The sequence below is a fragment of the Entelurus aequoreus genome, linkage group LG08, assembly GCF_033978785.1.
Source record: "Entelurus aequoreus isolate RoL-2023_Sb linkage group LG08, RoL_Eaeq_v1.1, whole genome shotgun sequence".
NCBI classification, from domain to species: Eukaryota; Metazoa; Chordata; class Actinopteri; order Syngnathiformes; family Syngnathidae; genus Entelurus; species Entelurus aequoreus.
In genome coordinates this window covers 48,746,761-48,771,769 of record NC_084738.1, presented here as the reverse complement: position 1 = coordinate 48,771,769, position 25,009 = coordinate 48,746,761, and the positions used below count along the sequence as shown (strand labels likewise).

Here is a 25,009-nt window from a genome sequence, read left to right as displayed (position 1 = left end):
AGAATGTATCATATTCTTATCAGAATGAAAGTCAATATAGTCAGTGTGTTCATGCAAAGACGGCCAATAATGTGAATAACAGACTTCACCATGTTATGATCATATTCATGATCAGGGCCAGTACAACCCAATCGCATCATCAGTTATTGCATCATTAAAACTTTTCCCCCTATGTTGCATCCACTGTTCACTGTCTCCATTTCTTTTTTCCCCAGTTTGTATAGTCGGACCAAATGGTGTTGGGAAGAGTACTCTGCTGTTACTGCTTACTGGCAAACTAACTCCTGTACGTATGTCCGATTTGACAAGTTCAATTATGTCATGTGTACGTTCCCACCTTGAGTGATTTTTTTAATTTATTTTTTTCAGACTAAAGGTGAGATGAGGAAGAATCACCGTTTGGTAAGCAAAGACAAATTTTTGTTCAATCTTACACCAATTTATTCAGAACAGAATGTGCACACACCTATCTTTGTAATGTAATTACTTTGCACTTACATTTGGTTTGCACGTGCATTTAATAGGCTGATAATCAATAGAAACACGTGTACAGGTGCATGTGCTAAGATGCTTTTGTGTAAATAAGAAAATATTATTCACTGTAGATAATGTAATCAAAGCTGTTCTACATGAAAAGTATCTTTTAAATGCTTCTGTTGTTACCTGACACTTAGATTTTTTTTTTTAAATATATAAAATGAATTATTAATCATTTATTATTTTAGCTCTAAAGAAATTGCTCGTGTAAAAGGTATTAATTACTGTATATATACAAATAAGATATAGCTATTGACGATAGACAGCTATATTGGTAGGTAGATAAAAACATATACCGGTACATTTAAAATTACAATGTTGTGCATATATAGATATATGTATTAATAGTAATAGGTAGATGTATAGATAGTTATAGATAGATCAAATTGAATTTACAATCTAATATTTATCGAAGGAGAAACACTGATAAAGATTTAAAAATGTGTGATCAATTTATATGTTGTAACCTACATATTAACTGCACTTTTTTTTAGAATATTGCCTATCATTCCCAATTATAATGAGAGACAAGAACACTCACGTCGTGTTTTTTAGGATTCTAAAAAACACCGCGAGCGCCTCCTAGAAGGCCGCCGAAGAATATCGGGTGTTTCTCAGCTGTGGTCTGTATGTTGTTGTTGTAATACACTTTTCCACCACTTGTGGCAGTAATGAAAATATCACAAAAACAGAAGAAGTCTGGAGCTAAAGTAATTGAGAACTTTCTAAAGTGCGACAACTATGACTAAAATGGTAAAGTTGTATTTACATTTGCACTTAAATTTTAATGACAGTTCGATTAAGAAACGTTTATATTATTATTAAATTAGAATGTATTTATTTTAGTAAGTTAAAGTTAAAGTACCAATGATTGTCACACACACACTAGGTGTGGTGAAATTTGTCCTCTGCATTTGACCCATCCCCTTGATCACCCCCTGGGAGGTGAGGGGAGCAGTGGGCAGCAGCGTAGCCGCGCCCGGGAATCATTTTTGGTGATTTAACCCCCAATTCCAACCCTTGATGCTGAGTGCCAAGCAGGGAGGTAATGGGTCCCATTTTTATAGTCTTTGGTATGACCCGGCCGGGGTTTGAACTCACAACCTACCGATCTCAGGGCGGACACTCTAACCACTATTGCATAATTGTATGTACGTTTTTCAACAGTTTTTATTAGTCCCTTCTTATGCAGTATATTTGATTAGTATTTATTTTTGTAATCCGCCTGACCTAAGCCTTTGTAATAATCTTTGTAAAGTAACATGTTTTTTTTATATCTTTTGTCAAGGTTTATTCTGTTGAACTATAAGTCAGTTGGATATAATTACTGAATATGATTCACTTATTTTAGTGTAAATATTTGAGTGGGCCCTGGGCCACTCTGTAGTGGAAAGGTTAAGAACCCCTGTGTTAGGGTACTTGACTAAGCAATATTTAGATTTAAGCTGTTTAATGGCAAAAATGCTGGTCGATGAGCAGTGGTGGGAATTACGCTCTTACATGGTAACAGGGTTACTTTTTCTAATAACGAGTAATGTAATAAAATTTGCATTTGTTACAACACCGTTACCTATATGTTTTATGTGATGGGGTACACTACTTTTGAAGCACAGAAAGTTAACTTTTGAAAGTACCTTGTAACTAGTGCAAGCAAAAACCCACCATCACACTCCAAATAAACTTGATATCATGTATGAAGAGGCAGTATCACACAGCACAGTTAACACTACTAATAATAATAATGCACAACAATTCAATCTTGTGATAACCATGTAATCCTACAATACCCTGTTTGTGGACAAGGAAAGACATATCCAGCAAAATACATTGAGTAAAGCTGTCATTTTCTACTGTGGTCTTTTTTTCCTGCAGAAAGTGGGCTTCTTCAACCAGCAGTATGCAGATCAGTTGAACATGGAGGAGAATCCCACTGAGTACCTGATGAGAAACTTTAACCTTCCCTACCAGGATAGCAGGAAGTGTCTGGGACGCTTTGGTCTGGAGAGCCACGCACACACCATTCAGATCTCCAAACTCTCCGGTGTGAACATGCAACCAAACTTATGTTCTACATACGATAATAAAGAATTGATTGATTATACAATGTTATAATATACGTACGTCATGTCTTCCAATAGGTGGTCAGAAAGCTAGAGTGGTGTTTGCTGAACTTTCCTGCCGCCAGCCAGACGTACTGATTCTGGTAAGATAGAGTAAACATGATATTTAACATATAACATTATTGACATACAGTAATATGTCAATAATGTTATATGACATATTACTGTGTGTCATATAACATACTTTTAGCACGTACATTAGTCACATTTCAGCAACTATTTTAGTGAATCTCACCGGGGTTTCCTATACATTCATTAATTTGTGGCGGGCCACCACAAGTACATTTGGAATAAACACATTATAATGGGGCAGTCTGTGAATGTAGCTTAGTGAATGAAACTGTAAATAATGAAGCATGGTTGGTTGCATGAACAAATGCACACGCGGTCTGGAAACAGGAAGTGACGCTAAACAGCCAATCGTGTAACAGTATCAACTATCAAGTTAGTTGCACCATCTTGCTGTTTCACTGCGAAGAAATTGGGGATAAAACAGGAAAAGTCACCTTGACACTTGACAGTATGGCAGTTTTTAGGATTTTTTCAAACGGACCGTAGTCCTTCGCAACGCTCATTTTCCTTTTCAACCTTCGCCCGTTCCCAGAGGTGTGGACTCGAGTCACATGACTTGGACTCGAGTCATGAATTTGATGACTTTAGACTCGACTTGACAAAATGTAAAGAGACTTGCAACTCGACTTAGACTTTAACATCAATGACTTGTGACTTCACTTGGACTTGAGCCTTTTGACTTGACATGACTTGCTACTTTCCCCAAAACCCTAAGATTAAAAAGTTATTCAGGAGCGCTCCGTATCTTCCATTTTGTACGTGTGCGTCTATCAGCGTGTGTGGTGTCTGTCAGCATGTGTGCTCTCAGTACAATAGCCAATCAAATTAGATCTACGTTGTTTTCATCCCACAGCCTTCATCCAATCAAATTGCTGGACAACCCCCGAACAAGAGTTGTCAAACAACGCGCCAGTGAGAAAAATGTATGCCAAAGTTGGTTTCGTTCGGGTATAAAAACTACGACTTGGTCAACAAAAAACGAGTTGCAGTATGCAAATTATGCAGTTCGAATATTACAGACGGAGACGCAGCAACTTCCAACTTAGTTCGACATTTGAAGATGCACATAGAAGGGTAAGTTTTGAATGTAAGCTAACGTTTATTGGCTAAGTAACGTGACTTTTATTTGCTGTGTAGTTAAATCAGTGAGGCTGTAAATTCACTGCTAACGCTATAACCATAGACATCTTATAAGTAGACGCAGCATCGAGCGCTACTGCCTACTGGTGCTGACGAGACGCAGGGCCGCCATCTTGGAGTGGTGATCCACTCCACTCAGTGCAATTCATTTGTCAGCGTGGTTAATTCATCTTACCTCACTGAATACCACTGATTTTCACGTGGTTTTTTTTGTCATACGTGTAGCTATGATAAAGTACACATGTTTTATTATTCATAGTTCGCTTAACAGTAATAGAATATTCTTATATGCTATAAGTGACCAGACGTCCGAGATCAAAACTGGGAATATAATCCCAGAGAAGGGGAAAAAAACGGTCAGCTATTTTTAAATTGAAGAAACAATATGATTAGGTTATATATACATGCGTATATCTATCCTACATAAACAATGTATGAATACATTCAATATCTATATATCTTAGGGACCTATAGACTGTATCTCTGTTGCTGCAGCAGCAGATAGTTTATTCTGTCTTGACACTTTGTATTGATATTTTGTATTACATTCTTCCCTTAAATTATAATGTTTACAGTGATTGTTTTATATGTATTTTTTATGTATGTCGCTTTGGATAAAAGCGTCTGCCAAATACTTAAACATATACAGGTAAAAGCCAGTAAATTAGAATATTTTGAAAAACTTGATTTATTTCAGTAATTGCATACAAAAGGTGTAACTTGTACATTATATTTATTCATTGCACACAGACTGATGCATTCAAATGTTTATTTCATTTAATTTTGATGATTTGAAGTGGCAACAAATGAAAATCCAAAATTCCGTGTGTCACAAAATTAGAATATTACTTAAGGCTAATACAAAAAAGGGATTTTTAGAAATGTTGGCCAACTGAAAGGTATGAAAATGAAAAATATGAGCATGTACAATACTCAATACTTGGTTGGAGCTCCTTTTGCCTCAATTACTGCGTTAATGCGGCGTGGCATGGAGTCGATGAGTTTCTGGCACTGCTCAGGTGTTATGAGAGCCCAGGTTGCTCTGATAGTGGCCTTCAACTCTTCTGCGTTTTTGGGTCTGGCATTCTGCATCTTCCTTTTCACAATACCCCACAGATTTTCTATGGGGCTAAGGTCAGGGGAGTTGGCGGGCCAATTTAGAACAGAAATACCATGGTCCGTAAACCAGGCACGGGTAGATTTTGCGCTGTGTGCAGGCGCCAAGTCCTGTTGGAACTTGAAATCTCCATCTTTATAGAGCAGGTCAGCAGCAGGAAGCATGAAGTGCTCTAAAACTTGCTGGTAGACGGCTGCGTTGACCCTGGATCTCAGGAAACAGAGTGGACCGACACCAGCAGATGACATGGCACCCCAAACCATCACTGATGGTGGAAACTTTACACTAGACTTCAGGCAACGTGGATCCTGTGCCTCTCCTGTCTTCCTCCAGACTCTGGGACCTCGATTTCCAAAGGAAATGCAAAATTTGCTTTCGTTTCCACCATCAGTGATGGTTTGGGGTGCCATGTCATCTGCTGGTGTCGGTCCACTCTTTTTCCTGAGATCCAGGGTCAACGCAGCCGTCTACCAGCAAGTTTTAGAGCACTTCATGCTTCCTGCTGCTAACCTGCTCTATAGAGATGGAGATTTCAAGTTCCAACAGGACTTGGCGCCTGCACACAGCGCAAAATCTACCCGTGCCTGGTTTACGGACCATGGTATTTCTGTTCTAAATTGGCCCGCCAACTCCCCTGACCTTAGCCCCATAGAAAATCTGTGGGGTATTGTGAAAAGGAAGATGCAGAATGCCAGACCCAAAAACGCAGAAGAGTTGAAGGCCACTATCCGAGCAACCTGGGCTCTCATAACACCTGAGCAGTGCCAGAAACTCATCGACTCCATGCCACGCCGCATTAACGCAGTAATTGAGGCAAAAGGAGCTCCAACCAAGTATTGAGTATTGTACATGCTCATATTTTTCATTTTCATACTTTTCAGTTGGCCAACATTTCTAAAAATCCCTTTTTTGTATTAGCCTTAAGTAATATTCTAATTTTGTGACACACGGAATTTTGGATTTTCATTTGTTGCCACTTCAAATCATCAAAATTAAATGAAATAAACATTTGAATGCATCAGTCTGTGTGCAATGAATAAATATAATGTACAAGTTACACCTTTTGAATGCAATTACTGAAATAAATCAAGTTTTTCAAAATATTCTAATTTACTGGCTTTTACCTGTATAAACACCTGAAAGTCTTTATATCAGCTAAAACCACCAATCTATTTCACTGGATTCAGAATAAAACCAAATTCTGTCTTACCCAACAATGCTAGTATTTGAATATTGTTACTTGAAGACTTATTCCTGGTTACAATTATACTGTTAAGAAAGTATTGTCTTATATTTTGCCTAGAATGAGAATGCATCATAATCAGTGGCGGCTGGTGAATTTTGTTTTAGGTGGGGCTGAAAGTTTGTAAACCAAATCCCTGTAGGGGCGTCATCCTCCCCCAGAAGATTTCTTTGTGATTTTCACATACAAATATTGAAGATCTTTGCTCCTTCTCAACTCTGTGGTAATATTATTTTCACAAAATACAACCAATAGTACGTTAATGTTAAATCTTACTTGTGAAAAGTAATCCCACGATTCCTATTTTCAACAGTCCGCTCATTCGAGCAGGAAAACGCTTAACACCAGCCATCTTTGTTTTCTACCTGTCAACTGTCAGTTTAGGCTGCTCGCCGGCTCCTCATCACCACTTCAAGATGGCGGCCAAACTGTTCGCGTCACAGCAGCCAATGCTGCGTCTACTTATAAGATGTCTATGGTTATAACGTCATTGCAAACACGGCAATCTGTTGCGTCCACTGCAGTTCGCTACCTTATTCATACTTTTTGTCAAGTGATTTTTTTTTTAAGCAGGGTTGCATGAGGTACCTATACATAACGTTACGTTAGTCAATGTATCACACACAGTAACGTAACGTTAGACGGCGGTCAGCAGCACAGCGTATTTTAGCCACCTACAAAAAGACAAACAGTCAAATAAAGGTCAGTTAAAATGTATACTATATTAAGAATATGTGTACATGTTGCATAGGGCCCTGACATCTAAAAAGTACAACTCTGTTCGTTGTTATGTTCATATATTTGTTATGTTTTTCATGTGTACGCACACATAAACACACATACAGTATGAGATGAGATCAATGGGATAAGGTAAGAACAGGATAGAAACTGCTGTGGAACTAGTTACAATGCAATATGCCATGGAAATACAATGTTAACACTTTTGTGCAAATAAATACAGTTGCACTTGTTTTTTCAAATGTGTTTATTCTGTAAAGGAATGAGTTAAATGTTTAAAATGACTGGTTAATAGTGCGCCGTGGCGAAGTTAGTAGAGTGGCCGTGCCAGCAATCGGAGGGTTGCTGGTTACTGGGGTTCAATCCCCACCCTCTACCATCCTAGTCACGTCCGTTGTGTCCTTGGGCAAGACACTTCACCCTTGCTCCTGATGGCTGCTGGTTAGCGCCTTGCATGGCAGCTCCCGCCATCAGTGTGTGAATGGGTGAATGTGGAAATACTGTCAAAGCGCTTTGAGTACCTTGAAGGTAGAAAAGCGCTATACAAGTATAACCCATTTATCATTAATTTATCTATTATGAAGTGCAATGTCAGCACTATTTTTTCCCCTGCAATTTCAAATGCACTTGTTTAAATAAATAAATAAAGCGTTTTAAAAGCATACACAATCTGTGTAAATATATTAGTCTGTGGTTAAAAGGACTTGAAAGGACTCGAAACTCAAAATGCAGGACTTGGGACTTGACTTGAGACTTTCCAGTCTTGACTTTGGACTTGACTCTGGACTTGCCTGTCTTGACTCAGGACTTGACTGGAGACTTGAGGGCAAAGACTTGAGACTTACTTATGACTTGCAAAACAATGACTTGGTGCCACCTCTGCCCGTTCCCTATTCGGATTTACGAATACAACAGGTAGAAACTGAAGTGCAGTACTGTATATATAAAATAAATAACAAAATATAACAAATGTGCCAATTTAAAATAATTTGGTTGAATAATATTTAAGTAATTACTACATAACATAAATGCATTCAATAAATAAGAATAACAAACCAAATAAAATGTTACACAGAAAAGGAAACTTTCTGGCAGTCAACCTGCAAAAATGTTTTTTCTTAGGTTTCAGTTTACATTTTGACACTTTGCGCTATTTTGTTACACTTTTAGGCATTTCTTACATATTCCTTTTTTTTTGCAACTTAAAGGTTATTGTTAAGTCTTTAGTATGATTTTAGAATTGTGTTTACATTGATTGTTTTCCATGGTTGTGTTGACATTTACTTTCCATTCTGCCTTGACAGCTGAGGGGATTATAATCAGAGAAAAGTTAGCTTTAAAATAAAAATGTTAAAATTTTATATATTTTCTCCTGGTCCATTTTTCCCATAAGTCATAAAAAATAGCAATAATTATTGATATCAACAAATATAAAAAAAGTTATATTATGATTGAGTTTTCAGCCATATTGCCCTGCCCGAATTACAATTGCATGAAAATGTATCATGTACAATTATGCAATTGGATAATAGTGTTGTTCTTTTTAGAGGATAGTAAATGTATATTCAGGGTTTCCCACACATTCATTTATTTGTGGCAGCCTACCACGAAAGAATTACGTCCGCCACAAATAAAAATAAAAATAAAATTGAAAAATTAAAAAAAAAAAATTTTTTGTCCTCTCCAGCTTCTCAGGCAAATCATATAGTTGATGAAGATGCCCATATTGGCTGTTCAGATTTACTTTACAAAAGAGAAGTGTAGGATACTTCTCTTGTTGCCTTATTTGTATTTGACTTTATTAAATGTATTTATATTAGAAACACAACATGTGTATATAACAAAGGGTGCAAAGTCTGCAGGCAGTAGGAAACACATGGTTAAGTGTAGGGAGTAAAACTGATGGCAGTCTAAAGTTCAAGAATTTTGGAGCTCTTTGTTCAGTGGATCAGATGTTTGATGAAGCTCTGTGTCTATCTACCACCACTACTGTTTTCTGTTTATTTGTTACTGACTGTGGCAGACACCTCTGCCTCTGTTTCACTTTATGTTGCTGGTAAATAATATGGTTGTAGTAGTAGGCTAAAGTTAAATTATTAAGTATGCACTAATTAAGGGGGCAGAGCTTTGAGACATTTTAGCTTTTATATTTTATAAGATATATTTTTTGTAAGAACCACAATTAATAAATATATTTCAGTGAATAACTTATTGTTCAAATCTGTATATAAATATGTACATAAAGTGTTGTAATTATATTGTAAAATGGATGGATGGACGTTTAAAACAAAACTGTTATTATTAATTAGTAAGTATACATTTTTTTAGCCTTTTTAGAGAAAATCAAATCATTGTAGTAAATTATGCAAATTACTCGATGTCATGGTGACCACGCCCATAGCCACGCCCCCACCGCCACAGGTATCTTGGCAGTTTATGGGAAACACTGATATTTCTATACAAGCTGTACACTGACTATTTTAGGTCTCTCCAAGTTTTATTTCTATTGTATTGTTGCTGAAATGTTACATTTGTGAGATACATTACATTAAATTTTACCTTGTAAATATGCTTTTTAAGTTATGTACATTTCTACTCCCGTCTAATCTTACAGGATGAACCCACCAACAATCTGGACATTGAATCCATCGATGCTTTATCAGAGGCCATCAATGAATACAAAGGAGGTAAGTGAGAATGTACAAGGGGTGGAGGGTCCAAACTTTTTCCAATGAGGGCCGCGTACATAAACAACGAAGAATGTGGAGGCCACTTTAGTACATTTTGTTCATTAAAAATGCTAAATCCAATACAATCGCCAAGTTATCTGAAAAAAAAACATCCACATCTTAGCTGTATGGTTTGCTTTAAGGGTTATCAATCAATCAATCAATGTTTATTTATATAGCCCTAAATCTTGATTTATAAAATTATTATGAAGTGGGTACGGAAAGTATGCAGACCCCATAAAATGTTTCACTCTTTGTTTTATTTCTTAATAATGTACACTCAGCATCTCATTTTCACAGAAAAAAACAAATGTAGAAATGTTTGCAAATTTATTAAAAATAAAACTCAATCATGTGTACTTTTTTTGCACCTTTGACAGCAATTATAGCCTCAAATATTTTTGAATATGATGCCACTAGCTTGGCACTCCTATCTTTGGGCCGTTTCGCCCGTTCTTCTTTGCAGCACCTCTCAAGCTCCATCAGGTTGGATGGGAATCAATGGTTTTCATCCATGATGTACAGTATCTGTACATTGCTGCATTCAGCTTTCCATCTATTCTGAATAGTAAAAACATCTCCACAGTTAGAGATGTCCGATAATGGCTTCTTTGCCGATATCCAATATTCTGATATTGTCCAACTCTTAATTACCGATTCCGATATCAACCGATACCGATATATACAGTCGTGGAATTAACACATTATTATGCCTAATTTTGTTGAGATGCCCAGCTGGATGCATTAAACAATGTAACAAGGTTTTCCAAAATAAATCAACTCAAGTTATGGAAAAAAATGCCAACATGGCACTGCCATATTTATTATTGAAGTCAAAGTGCTTTTTTTTTTTAACATGCCTCAAAACAGCAGCTTGGAATTTGGGATATGCTCTCCCTGAGAGAGCATAAGAAGTTTGAGGTGGTGGGGGGGGCGGGGGTTGAGGTGGGGGGTAGCGGGGGTTGTATATTGTAGCGTCCCGAAAGAGTTAGTGCTGCAAGGGGTTCTAGGTATTTGTTCTGTTGTGTTTGTTGTGTTACGGTGCGGATGTTCTCCCGAAATGTTTGTCATTCTTGTTTGGTGTGGGTTCACAGTGTGGCGCATATTTGTAACAGTGTTAAGGTTGTTTATACGGCACACCCTCAGTGTGACCTGTATGGCTGTTGATCAAGTATGCCTTGCATGCACTTGTGTGTGTGAAAAGCCGTAGATATTATGTGACTGGGCCGGCACGCAAAGGCAGTGCCTTTAAGGTTTATTGGCGCTCTGTACTTCTCCCTACGTCCATGTACACAGCGGCGTTTTAAAAAGTCATAAATTTTACTTTTTGAAACCGATACCGATAATTTTGAAACCGATACAGATATTTTGCGATATTACATTTTAAAGCATTTATTGGCCGATATTATCGGACATCCCTACCCACAGTATGATGCTGCCACCACCATGCTTCACTGTAGGGATGGTACTTTATTGGCCGAATGATGAGCGGTGCCTGGTTTCTTCCAAACATGACATTTGGTATTCACGCCAAAGAGTTCAATCTTTGTCTCATAGGACCAGATCACTTTGTTTCTCATAGTCTGAGAGACTTTCAGGTTCATTTTAGCTAACTTTTTGCAAAAAAATTGCTTCCGTCGAGCCATGCTACCATTTCCATTATTGTTTGAACAGGAAAACTCACTTGGGACTTTCGGGATTCAAATTGGTCTTTGCAGAAAAATGCTATAAAAACATGTTTTATGGTCATATCAAATTTCTATATCCTGATTCCTAATATTGACAAAAGTTAACAGATTGTTGCATATACTGCCATTGAGCATTGTTTGTTTGTGCTTTCCAGCTGTGATCATTGTTAGCCACGACGCCCGTCTCATCACTGAGACTCAGTGCACACTGTATGTGGTAGAAGACTACAGCATCAATAACATCGATGGAGACTTTGACGACTATAAGAAAGAAGTGTTGGACTCCCTGGGAGAGACCATGGTCAATAAAGTTAATCCGTGATGCCCCGGGGCAGTCGTGGGAGAAACATGCCACCCCCCCCCCCCCCCCCCCCCCCTTATAAAAGCCCACATAACCCCTCTGGACTGCTCACCATGTCTCACCAACATTTTTTCTGGAGTGCTAACCCTGCCATATATTACTTAAATATAGTAGATAATTGCATTAAATCATGCCTTGTTGGTTCAGGTTAAAAAAAAAACTACAAAATAAATCAGTTTTCCACCTTGTTTTATTTTGCAATCTTTATGTTCATGAAACACTATAATAGAACCAAATATGTTTAACTGTGCCAGTACTCATTTAATGTTGCAATGATCACATGCCTGGCTTTAGATAGTCCTTATAGAGCTTCCTCACTTTCGCCACTTCATTCTCGTCTGGAATTATTTTACCATACCATCTATACCAGTCTTCGCTGGATGTTAAACAAGGGGCAGGAGGTGTTACACCCACAGCATCATGGGAATTGGAGTAATCATCACCTGCATAGTCCACATGGGGAATCTGAAAGGGAAGGAAGCCTGAAATGACAGAAAACATTCCGCTGTCAAACGTGATAGGTGATAAACACTCCACTCTTTGTTCACTATTTAATCATTGGATTGGTCTTCAGGGCCCATAATGAAAATGTGACTATTTTTTGGCAAATTTTCTGTAAAGAACATGTTCAAGCCCACTGCACCCCCCCTACTCAATCCAGTTGAACTGAGTCTAAACATGAAAATTACTAATTGCGCATACAGCAGCATAGCAGACTTATTGCTATCGCTCCGCCACAATTACATTACACAGACTTTCAAAATAGCCACAAACAATCTACTGTAGGGCAGCACGGTGGAAGAGGGGTTAGTGCATCTGCCTCACAATACGAAGGTCCTGAGTAGTCCTGAGTTCAATCCCGGGCTCGGGATCTTTCTGTGCGGAGTTTGCATGTTCTCCCCGTGACTGCGTGGGTTCCCTCCGGGTACTCCTCCCACCTCCAAAGACATGTACCTGGGGATAAGTTGATTGGCAACACTAAATGGTCCCTAGTGTGTGAATGTTGTCTGTCTATCTGTGTTGGCCCTGCGATGAGGTGGCAACTTGTCCAGGGTGTACCCCGCCTACCGCCTGATGCAGCTGAGATAGGTTCCAGGGACCCCAAAAGGGACAAGTGGTAGAAAATGGATGGATGGATAATCTACTGTAAACTCCAGACTCAAAGCCACTACTTTATTGCCACACTTTGAACCCTGCGACTTATAAAACGGTGGAGCTAATTTATGGATTTATTTATTTTTGCTAGCAGCCATGTTTTCCATCCATCCATTTTCTACCACTTATCTCTTTTGAGGTTGTGTGAGATAGTGCTGGTGCCTATAACAGCTGCACTCAGGCGGAAGAGGCAGGGTACACCCTGGACAAGTAGCCATCTCACCACACCTAGTGTGTGTGAGTGACAATCATTGGTACTTTAACTTTCACACTAGGGCCAATTTAGTGTTGACAATCAACCTATCCCCAGGTGCATGTCTTTGGAAGCGGGAGGAAGCCCCGTAGTCATGGGGAGAACATGCAAACTCAACACAGAAAGACCCTGAGCCCAGGGCCTTTGTGACACACAGGCATTAACCACTGCACCCTCAGCCATGTTCAACAAATAGTTTTCAACAGACACTGAAAAGGTCTTATTGTATGTGCTATGGCACCATCTTTTGGACAAGTTTGCTAACTGCAGGTGCTGCGGTGTGACCAGCTATAATATTTTTTTCAGTTTTGGGGGAGTTCCGTCTACTTGTATGGATTCTACATTCATCACTCCAAGCAATGTTTGGAAGTTTTAAAATATAACTAAAGCTATTGTTTTCATGCATTATGTACATGCTATCGTAATGTAATCAAGCTATCGTCATTAGCATTAGTGAATATGCTAACACATTTGCAAGTGTCTGTGTTAGCATTATTAACTTAAAATGGCTTGCTATTTGCATTGTTCCAGTTTCGTAAATTAACTGAAACATCACCGTGGAGTTATTGAGTCTGTTTATCGGATTGGAGAGCTAGCTCTGTAGCTAGAGGGTCCATGACGATAACTTCTGTTTTGTTTGATTTGCCGTTTTACAGGGACTGTTAAGAAACAAGACATGTAAATAAATATTTACAAATTATTTCTGTGTCAAAGACTTATTTCACAACTTATATACAGTGGGGCAAAAAAGTATTTAGTCAGTCACCAATTGTGCAAGTTCTCCCACTTAAAAATATGGGAGGCCTGTAATTTTCATCATAGGTATACCTCAACTATTACAGATAAAATGAGGGAAAAAATCCAGAAAATCACTGTCTGATTTTTAATAATGTATTTGCAAATTATGGTGTAAAATAGGTATTTGGTCAATAAAAGTTCATCTCAATACTTTGTTATATACCCTTTGTTGGCAATGGCCGAGGTCAAAGGTTTTCACACACTTTTGCTGGTATTTTGGCCCATTCCTCCATGCAAATCTCCTCTGGAACAGTGATGTTTTGGGGCTGTTGCTGGCCAACACAGACTTTCAACTCCCTCCAAAGATTTTCTATGGGGTTGAGATCTGGAGACTGGTTAAGCCACTCCAGAATCTTGAAATGCTTATTATGAAGCCACTCCTTCGTTGCCCGTGCGGTGTGTTTGGGATCATTGTCACGATACATGGCCCCATTCATTCTTTCCTTTACACGGATCAGTCGTCATGGTCCCTTTGAAGAAAAACAGCCCCAAAACATGATGTTTCCACCCCCATGCGTCACAGTAGGTATGGTGTTCTTTGGATGCAACTCGGCATTCCTTCTCCTCCAAACACGACAAGTTGAGTTTTTACCAAAAAGTTCTATTTTGGTTTCATCTGCCCATATGACTCTCCCAATACTCTTCTGGATCATCCAAATGCTCTCTACCAAACTACAGACTGGCCTAGACATGTACTGTCTTAAGCAGGGGCACACATCTGGCACTTTAGTGTGTTACTGATGGTAGCCTGTGTTACTTTGGTCCCAGCTCTCTGCAGGTCATTCACTAGGTCCCCCGTCTGATTCTGGGATTTTTGCTCACCGTTCTTGTGATCATTTTGACCTCCCGGGGTGAGATTATGCGTGGAGCCCCAGATGGAAGGAGATTATCAGTGGTCTTGTATGTCTTCCATTTTCTAATAATTGCTCCCACAGTTGATTTCTTCACACCATGCTGCTTACCTATTGCAGATTCAGTTTTCCCAGCCTGGTGCAGGTATACAGTAGTGTTTGTAGTGTCCTTTGACAGCTATTTTGTCTTGGTCATAGTAGAGTTTGGAGTGTGACTGTTTGAAGTTGTGGATCTTCTGGATTTTTGTCCTCATTTTGTCTGTAATAGTTGAGGTATACCTATGATGAAAATTACAGGCCTCTCCCATTTTTTTTAGGTGGGCGAACTTGCACAATTGGTGGCTGGCTAAATACTTTTTTGCCCCACTGTATCTGTGTTGCGGCTAATATACAGAAAAAAAATGTCTTCGAAATTATAGTGGATGCAGCTGACAGACTGGTGCGCACTATAGTCCAGAACATGCGGTACATGTTTTTAGGGTAGAGCAGAATATAATCTACTGATACAGGAAATACATGACTTACCATGATCTTGTGCTATGTTGATTGTTGCATTCAGCTTCTTCTGCTGTTTCATACACACACCTGCGAAAAGCCATCGGAATATTATTCCAATAACGCGCCACATGCACGTCTGTGTGTCTTTTGACTAACTCACCAGTTTTAGTGGGATCATACAGCATTCCAGTGTAAGGGCTGATGAACTGCTGCAACAGTTTCACATTCTACAGGGAAAAGAGCAGTTTAGCCTCAACAAATAGGGTTGTCACGAAACCAGAATTTCTGTAGTCGATATGGATATTTCTGGATTTTAGTTCCTTATTTGATACAATAAGAAATAAAACTGAACCCATGTACTTAAAAAAATTTTAAACTGTCAAGTTGTTTAAGGTCACTGTGCTTCAACAGTAGTAGCATCCACCAAGAGGTAACTATAAATGAAAAAAACAGCAGTCTCCAAGTCATCAAAAAACAATATTCCATCCAATGTTCCCTCTAATTTTTCATGTGTGTGAGCAAACGCAAAAACTCCCTGAGCATTCAGTGGAGCCCATGTGAGCAACATCAGACGTGCACACTGTGTCTACACCAGCAGCACACCTGTCCCAAACCTGACTAAATAACAAGTTCAATCTCCATCTATCCATCCATTTTCTACCGCTTGTCCCTTTCGGGGTCGCTGGAGCCTATCTCAGCTGCATTCGGGCAGAAGGCGGGGTACACCCTGGACAAGTCCCCATCTCATCGCAGGGCCAACACAGATAGACAGACAACATTCTCTTAGTATTATAATCAAATGACAGCAGTCATTTCCATTTCTAATATAAGTGTTTAGGCCCACTTACCATGACAATAACAAAAAATATTGTTTTTCATGAACTGTGTACTTGTATTGTTTGACTGGGTGGAGGTCCTGCTTTGGAAATAATTTGTACCCCTTTCAGACATTGCATTTAGTTCACATTAAAACATTCACATGTTGCACAATGAGATGTAAGCAGGGGATCATGTGTACATTCCTGCAACTTCCTGTTTGTAAAAAATATATTTTTATTAGTATTTATTTAATATACTAACAGCATTTCATGATTAATATTTATAAATTAAGATTCCTAATAAATGACACTAGAATAAGCACACATTTGATTGGTAAATCATAGTGTAACGACCTGTAATGACACTTTATGTGTGGTGTTGGAGTAGTCCGACTTTTCGTGTGTCTGTAAACGCATCACTGGCTAAGTGCCATATGTGCATGTGTTGGCGCAAGTAAGAAAGAGCGAGCGGCTGCTGTTGATATAACAAAGTTGCTTTTGTTCTGGTTTGTACTGCAGAAAATGACCACTTTTGCTAGATATAATTTTTTTTAATTAATGTTTTGGTGATGGGTTTATGGCCGACAAAGAGTTTTGCTCAGTAAAGTGATCGATGGAATTAATGTCCACAAAGCGTCTCGACAGACGTTACAATATTTGAACAATTATGACGAAAACTGTTTTCTCTGTCGTGTCCGTGTGTTGAAAATTGTTATGCGCTTATTTTTTTATTTGATTTTGCGCGCAGCATAGATTTGCCGTGCGCAAAGGACGCTTGAGCAGTGCGCAATTACACAGGCACGCACCTTAGAGGGAACGTTGATTGCATCCATCCATTTTCTACCCCTTGTCCCTTTTAGGGTCACGGGGGGTGCTGGAGCCTATCTCAGCTGCATTCGGGCGGAAGGCGGGTTAACATTAAAAAAAGAACTGTGGCATGGTTCCTTTAGGTCAGGGGTCTCAGACTCAATTTACCTGGGTGCCACTGGATGCAGAAACTGGGTGAGGCTGGGCTGCAAGAAAAGATTTCTTAAAAAAAATCTAACATGCACTTTTTAATGAATTCACCTTCTTTGAATGGCTTTCCCGCCCTAGCAACCATCTCACTCACCATGTAGCTAGCTTTGACTGCTGCATCGCTCCTTTCGCTTGCTTTCTTGACGAAATCTTGTTGTCTCAGTAGACTGGTTTTAAAATTTGCAACCCGGTTCACTCTCTCATCTCCCTGGTATTTTGCATACTCCTCAGCATGTCTAGTTGTATAATGATGTTTCAAATTGTATTGCTTGTGCACTGCAACTTTCTCTGTATCAACTACAGAAAAGAACTATAAGGATTATTCATAAAGTAGATTACTTAGGACACACTAACATATTTTTTATAAATTCCGGTTTATTGAAATTACAGGAGCTAGTAAAGTTACAGACATTATGTGTCATGTTTAAGGCTAAAAGTAAAACATTACCAGCAAATTTACAAAAAATGTTTGTCATCACTTCTGAGAATACAGAACATAGAAGAAAAGGTCATTTCCAACATCAGTATTCAAGGACAACTTTAAAACAAATGTGCATATCAGTTGTGGGGGTTAAACTATGGAATTCTCTTTACAATGAGATAGAAGATTGTAAAAATATATTCCAAATGAAAAAATATATAAAGACAGAACAATAAAATTATATGGACAGCCATAAGTGTTTACATTTTGCTTTATATTTATTATTTAACTTATTTTTTGCCTGGTTTTGTATTTGTTTTGTATCATCCCTTGAGGTGTATATTACTTCTTTTGTTTTTTTTGTTCGGTTTGTACATCATGAAGTTTTGCACTCCTTGTGTTTTTTTGTTTGTTTTCGTTATATTTGGATGTAATTGTTGGTTTATATGATACCATTAAGTAAGACTACGTATTATGTTGAAGGGGGCAGAAAAATATCAGATTTTTCTTCATCCTGCTCTTTCTCAGACATTGGTGTGTAAATGTATAATTGAGGTATAATTGTCTATCGATCAAAGATGCACATCAATGAAGGAGATAAATAAAAATGAAATGAAATAAGACACGTCGGGGTGCCCCTCGTGCTCAACAAAGAAATATTGCATCAAAAATCGTCTCTGTCTTGAGCCAACGGGAGGGGGAGGGGGGACGGAAAGGAGGGGGCGGGGCGGGGCGGCTCGCCGTGAAGTTTACAGTTACGGTAGCACAATTAGCCCCGAACGGGCTAACATCACCACTAACGTGTTACACGTCTGATTCGCCCAGCGCTGGGGTCCAATGCACCACACTTTTGTATTGTCGCTCGCTCCTTCGGCAGAGTGCTTTGGAATATCTGATAGTACCGGTATATATCTGTATCATGAATCAATTTAAGTGGACCCCGACTTAAACAAGTTGAAAAACTTATTTGGGTGTTACCATTTAGTGGTCAATTGTACGGAATATGTACTTCATTGTGCAACCTACTACTACTAATAAAAGTCTCAATCAAAGCGCTCATCTTCCCCGCCCGGACTGTTTACAGCGGGGGCGGGAGCGAGCAGGCGGGTGAGCGAGGGAGGCAGGGACGGAGGGAAGAAGAGCGTGTGCGGGTGTCGTGGAAAAGCGGAAAAATATTTCTCTGCTTGCATCACGCAAGTGACGTCAATGCCTACTTGCCAACCTTGAGACCTCCGAATTCGGGAGATGGGGGGGAGGTTGAGGTGTGTTTTTGTAGCCCGGAAAAGTTAGGGCTGCAAAGGGTTCTGGGTATTTGTTCTGTTGTGTTTATGTTGTGTTTAGGTGCGGATGTTCTCCCGAAATGTGTTTGTCATTCTTGTTTGGTGTGGGTTCACAGTGTGGCGCATATTTATAACAGTGTTAAAAAATAAATAAAATATGACCACCCTCAGTGTGACATGTGTGGCTGTTCCTCAAGTATGTCTTGCAATAACTTGCATGTGTTTGCAGAAGCCTCATACAACACGTGTCTGAGCAAGCATGCTGTTAGTATGGAGAAAAAGGTGACGCGGTGACGGTTTCTAGAGGATACTAAAGGCAGTGCCATCATGGCACGCCCTCGATATTGTCGAGAGCCTCATACCACACTGTGATTGGTAGACTCCATCAGCTCCGCACACAACGCTGTTGAGCGCCATTCATTCAAAACTCGCGGGCCGCACTAACATTAAACTGTCATATTAAGGCGGGGGCCGCACAATAACGTCTCGCGGGCCGCAATTGGCCCGCGGGTCGCATGTTTGAGACCCCTGCTTTAGGTGCATAAAACAATCTTAATATTATTTCAATATGGTGGTGGCCTGACAAAGTATAAGGCTAAAACATATCTAAAGACAAGTCCTTGAATGGGTTATTAGTACCGGTAACAACATTTCAGGTTTTTTCCCCTCTATGTTTTCATTTGTGCTTATTTTATTTCTACAATGTGCCAAACAAATGTCCATAAAAAAGAGCTATGTTCCACGAATGACCCACCAGCCACACTTTGAACACCACTGGCAAGGCAACACTTTGCCATCCCAATTGACAGGAGAGTGTCTCTCAGCTGTGTCTTCACTTTGGAAGTGATAAAGGTTGTGTTGCTTCGGGAGCTTTTGCACAGAAGTTGTATGCACTCTGTGGTTTCACTCGCGAGGTCAATACTTTGCCTTTTGTGCTTGCTTGTATTTGATTACTAAATAAATGCCTAAAAGAAAAAACTCTTGTCTTTCACTTCTTCCTCTCTTTTCACTTATAATGTGCACAGTGCATCGCTAATTACGTCTTTTATATTCAGGTGAGTACAGCGTAACTTGTGAAGTCTATTAAAATGAGCAAACAATGAACCCACCTGAGGATGAAGAATAACATTTGGATCCCGACATATTGGACAGGGGTTTCCACATATCTTGTCTCCTCTCTGAAAAAAAACAAACAAGTTTGACGAATTGCAGTATCTCACATTTCTTTTTCAATAAACACTCCTGAACAAAATCATGCATCGTTTTACAATTATTTGAATTTTGCACTGGTGGATTATACTCACACGGACTTCTCTAAAGTATTACTAATGTTCACTAATTTTAGTATTTTTGATACTTTAGATTTATTTCGCCCTAGTGTGTGAATGTGAGAGTGAATGTTGTCTATCTGTGTTGGCCCTGCGAAGAGGTGGCGACTTGTCTAGCCCGAGTGCAGCTGAGATAGCGTCCAGCCCCCCCGCGATCCTGAGAGGGACAAGCTGTAGAAAATGAATGGATGCATAGATATATAATAAAAAGGTTGAAAATATGAGTGGAGTAGATAGTTCATATCAGTGATTCTCAAACTGTTATAGGCGGGCCTCTATCTAGTGGTATGTAAAAGAATCCCCTGACTAAAATACAGTGTTTTATTGTTCTATATTCAAACACATTGTGTTACTGTTATGTGACTTGTTTTTAATTACTACTTAAGCCTATTATGCTACTATATTTTAATGTTGGTCATTATGGTGGTACTTGGAAAGCCATTTTATTCCCTGAGGTGGTACTTGGTGAAAAAAGTTTGAGAACCATTGGTCTATATTAAATCTTTAGATCTTAGAAAAAAATATATAGAAACAATTGTTACTATGCAGGTCTTGCGAGTCTTTTGTGGTGGAATGCCTCCTTTGTGGTTCCTTTTGTAGCCAGCCCACACTGTCTTGGTCCCATACCTCTCAATGTATTCTGTCAATAGAGAATTGAGTCACAGATTTATAAATGCAAATTCTGCGCAAAAAGATTCAAATAAAACATACCTTCACTCTCCAGATAATCCCACGGTCTGTCTTTGTACCGAGAGGGCGCCTTAGCAGCATCCTCGGCCGGCTTAGCAGCATCCTCATCCTGGAGCGAAACTGCTTGGCAGAAAGCGTGGCTCGGGGGTGAAAATGGTCGAAGAGCTGCCGGACATGTTCTTAAAGATATCTTCTGGTTGAAGACAAAAAAACATACGATTCTCAACACTGTCCACATAAAGCATTATCTCATAAATACATAACACGGAGTGACCATTAAAACAAAATATAACATTTGTCTATTACAGTGATGCTCTTAACTGTGGTACGCAAAAGAATCACTTACCGGTAGTTAAATATTGTACGTGCAATAAAGTTTGTTTGATTCACAATTTCAGTAGATTGTTTTATTTTCCACAGTGTAACTGGTCAAACTGTGCGTAATGTTGCAGTGGCCAAAAATATTAAATGTACTCTGACGTGTTTTTTTAATGAATACTTAGACCTATTACGCTACTGCATTTTAATGTTGGTCGTTATGGTGGTACAACTTGCACTGAGCCTGGTCTATAACATTTGCTACACTTCCCTTATACCGTAGTACATGTCAAGCTACTTCCATAACGTAAATGACCGCCATAACCACAACACCAGGGGGAGCTCCACAAACCACATTAAACCCAGATTCCGATCTAGCAAATGTCTTAACTCATTCTCCTTCTATGCCACATCAATATGGAATGCACTCCCAACAGGTGTAAAAGAAAGTGCATCTCTACACTCCTTCAAAACCGCACTAAAAGAACACCTCCAGGCAACTACAACCCTAGACTAACACCCTCCCCCCACTACATCCACCTCCCCGGATTGTAATTAATCACATGTATATACTTGTTCTTATTCTTTCTGAGCTCACTATGTTCACTGCTCGCTGTACATATCCTAAGAAGTCAGACTTACACTGTTTCAATGTCCATTTCTCAGATGATATAATTGTTGATGACTGAAGTGCTGATATCAACCAAACCTAACCCCCCCGCCCCAACCCCCTCCACATCCCACCCCCCGGATTGTAAATAATGTAAACAATTCAATGTGTATACTCTGATGATTAACTTGTGTGATAATTGTATTATGCTGATAGTATATATCAGGGGTCACCAACGCGGTGCCCGCGGGCACCAGGTCGCCCGTAAGGACCAGATGAGTCGCCCGCGGGCCTGTTCTAAAAAATAAATAAATAAAAAAATATTTTAAAAAAACAAAACTATTTTTTATTTTTTTTTAATTAAATCTACATAGAAAAAACACAAGATACACTTTCAATCAGTGCATCATCCCAAACAACCTCCCCCATGCACACTCATCCACACCCACTCACACAAAAGGGGTTATTTCTTTCTGCTACCAATATTCTGGTTCCCACAACATAGACAACACATCTGCAAGGGACACAGTCCCTGAAGCACACATGATTGTATAGGCTGCTGATCCATTACTATTTTTTATGTAATTATTTTTATATTGTTTTACTTTCTTTTTTATCCAAGAAAATGTTTTTTATTTATATATCTTATTTTATTTTATTTTTTTAAAAAGGGCCTTATCTTCAACAGACCAGGTTGTCAATGAAATTAGATTTGTTTAAAGGGTTTTTTAAACCAGGCCCAGTCCAGAAAATGTCCAAGTCGGACTCAGCAACACACACCTTCATTCATGTACACAGAAAAAAATTAGGGAACACAACAGATTGCATATAATTTATAAACAAAATTACATTTTCAAAATAAGCATTTATGTACAGTCCAGATTATGTCCAGGTCACTCAAATTAGGGAACACAACAACAGATATCATATAATCTATAAACATAATTATACTTTCAAAATAAGCCTTTGAGGACTTCTCATCTTTTTTTAAAATGTTTTTTGGCATCATTATCGTTTTCAACCATGTAACTTTCTAAAGTTAGAAAATACTGAATAAATGTTTTAAAGAAAGTAATACTAAGTGAATATCTGTTTTTGGCCTTAAAAATAAACATTTTACCGAGTACTGTAATTAAATTGACTAAATCATGATTGTCAATGAACTCTCCTAAAATAACAGAAACCACATTAAGCTTCGTAAACAAACCAATCCTTAAACACATTTTTTCAACTTCCACCCAAAACAAAGACACAATATGACAATACCAAAACAAATGCAGGGTGGATTCAGGCTCCTGACAACAAAATCGGCAATCATCTGACTCTGTCATATTCCATAATTTTAACATTTTCCCTGTGGGTAAGAAGTTATAAATAATTTTAATTTGAAAATAACGATTTTGCACATCGATAGTGGTTTTATAGACTAGTTTGAATATGGCATCCCATGGCAACGGGCAGTCAAAAAAGTCCTCCCATTTTCCATTTGTGTTGTATGAGGCAGCCTTCAAATATTTCTTTATTAAATAAAAATTATATATTTTTCTATTTATTTTAGTTCCTTTTTGCCAACTAGAATTTCTTATTAGAGGTTTACAAACTAATAATTTAGTAGTTCCATAATTAATTATTTGTTTAATAACAACAGAGTTAAAGGTAAATTGAGCAAATTGGCTACTTCTGGCAATTGATTTAAGTGTGTATCTAACTGGTAGCCCTTCGCATTAATCAGTACCCAAGAAGTAGCCCTTGGTTTCAAAAAGGTTGGTGACCCCTGGTATATATGTATACCATGAATTGATTAACGTGGACACCGACTTAAACAATGTGTGCAATCTACTAATAAAAGTCTCAATCAATCAAACTTAGTGAAAAAAGTTTGAGAACTACTTGATTGATTGATTGATTGATTGATTGAAACTTTTATTAGTAGATTGCACAGTGAAGTACATATTCCGTACAATTGACCACTAAATGGCAACACCCGAATACGTTTTTCAACTTGTTTAAGTCTGGGTCCATGATTCATGATACAGATATATACTATTTTCATAATACAGTCATCACACAAGATAATCATCAGAGTATACATTTAATTATTTACAATCCGGGGTGTGGGATACGGAGGGGGGGGGGGCGTTTAGGTTTGGTTGGTATCAACACTTCAGTCATCAACAATTGCATCATCAGAGAAATGGACATTGGAACAGTGTCGTACTGACTTGGTAGGATATGTACAGCAAGTAGTGGACAGAGAGAGAGAGAGAGAGATCAGAAATTATAAGAAAAAGTGTCTACATTTGATTATTTACAATCCGAACAGGTACGATGAGGAAGGGGAAGGTGTTAGTTTAGGGTTGAAGTTGCCAGGAGGTGTTCTTTTAGTGCGGTTTTGAAGGAGGATAGAGATGCCCTTTCTTTTACACGTGTTGGGAGTGCATTCCATATTGATGTGGCATAGAAAGAGAATGAGTATTAGTTACTGTTTCTCAGTTACTGTTTTATTATATGGATAAAACTAACCTTTGTGTGCCTTGTCAATTCGACTGAAGTTTCCGTATATATCTTCATAGGGACTACACTCTGGATTAAGTTTCGATTGGCAATATTTGTTTACTGTAGTAGCCTTGTATTTGCATACAAATGGACATGAAACTGAGAAAGTCTTCTACTACAACAAACGAGTCATAAAACTTAAAAAAAAAACATACAATATACACAAAGCCACAAAATAAATCATAAGATGTGGCTATGAATCGGACGCATTTAATGTTAATACTATGCTCGTTCACATTCAATACTATATTTATGTATAGGCTAACGGGTTAGCGTCTTTTAGCACATAACTATGTTGATCATTACATGTAGAACATTCACCGTCAAGAACTGGGCTAATATGGTGATACGTGGATATGTAATGGGTGCAGTAAATACAGTACCTGGTATAGTCGCAGTGGATATAAAATGGAAGGAGAAATGCGGCACACTGTCCTCAAAACGCTTTGAACGGAGGCAGACATTTTTTCCTGCGGTGGCTTGGGGTGAAAGGTTAAAGGTAAGTGACGTCACTTTAAAACCCCTAACCGTAATTGTTTTATTGAGTGTAGAACTCCCCAGTTAGGTTGTTTTATTTTCATTTTGAAAGTGATTAAATATTTTGTGTACAAAAACCCACGTTAACGACTTGAGTTCATCGACCGTACATGCGTATATGTTTTGTACTATTT

At 38.6% G+C, this 25,009-nt stretch overlaps 2 protein-coding genes across 3 annotated transcripts in view; one reads left to right on the top strand and one right to left on the bottom strand.

Moving 5' to 3' along the window:
- Positions 1–11,931, top strand: part of LOC133655999 (ATP-binding cassette sub-family F member 1-like) — a 59,396-nt gene extending 47,465 nt beyond the window's left edge. The window contains exons 20-25 of the mRNA XM_062056714.1: positions 216–286; positions 370–402; positions 2,410–2,578; positions 2,676–2,740; positions 9,582–9,654; positions 11,540–11,931. Of these exons, the coding sequence (XP_061912698.1) occupies positions 216–286; positions 370–402; positions 2,410–2,578; positions 2,676–2,740; positions 9,582–9,654; positions 11,540–11,706 (578 nt within the window). The 3' untranslated portion in view covers positions 11,707–11,931. The remainder of the gene's footprint in view (positions 1–215; positions 287–369; positions 403–2,409; positions 2,579–2,675; positions 2,741–9,581; positions 9,655–11,539) is intronic.
- On the bottom strand, positions 11,918–24,861 carry LOC133656002 (small ribosomal subunit protein mS40-like). Of its 2 annotated transcripts, none has more exons than XM_062056719.1 (7): positions 24,722–24,861; positions 20,876–21,047; positions 20,707–20,804; positions 19,946–20,014; positions 15,461–15,527; positions 15,328–15,387; positions 11,918–12,227 (listed from the first exon to the last, which is right to left on the bottom strand). In XM_062056719.1, the coding sequence occupies exons 1-7, from the start codon at positions 24,800–24,802 to the stop codon at positions 12,022–12,024; spliced, it is 753 nt and encodes a 250-aa protein (XP_061912703.1). In that variant the 5' UTR covers positions 24,803–24,861; the 3' UTR covers positions 11,918–12,021. The 2 variants fall into 2 exon arrangements, with proteins under 2 accessions (XP_061912703.1, XP_061912704.1); XM_062056720.1 differs by having other exon boundaries at positions 20,876–21,044; positions 24,722–24,841.
- Between the last annotated feature and the right edge of the window lie 148 nt (positions 24,862–25,009).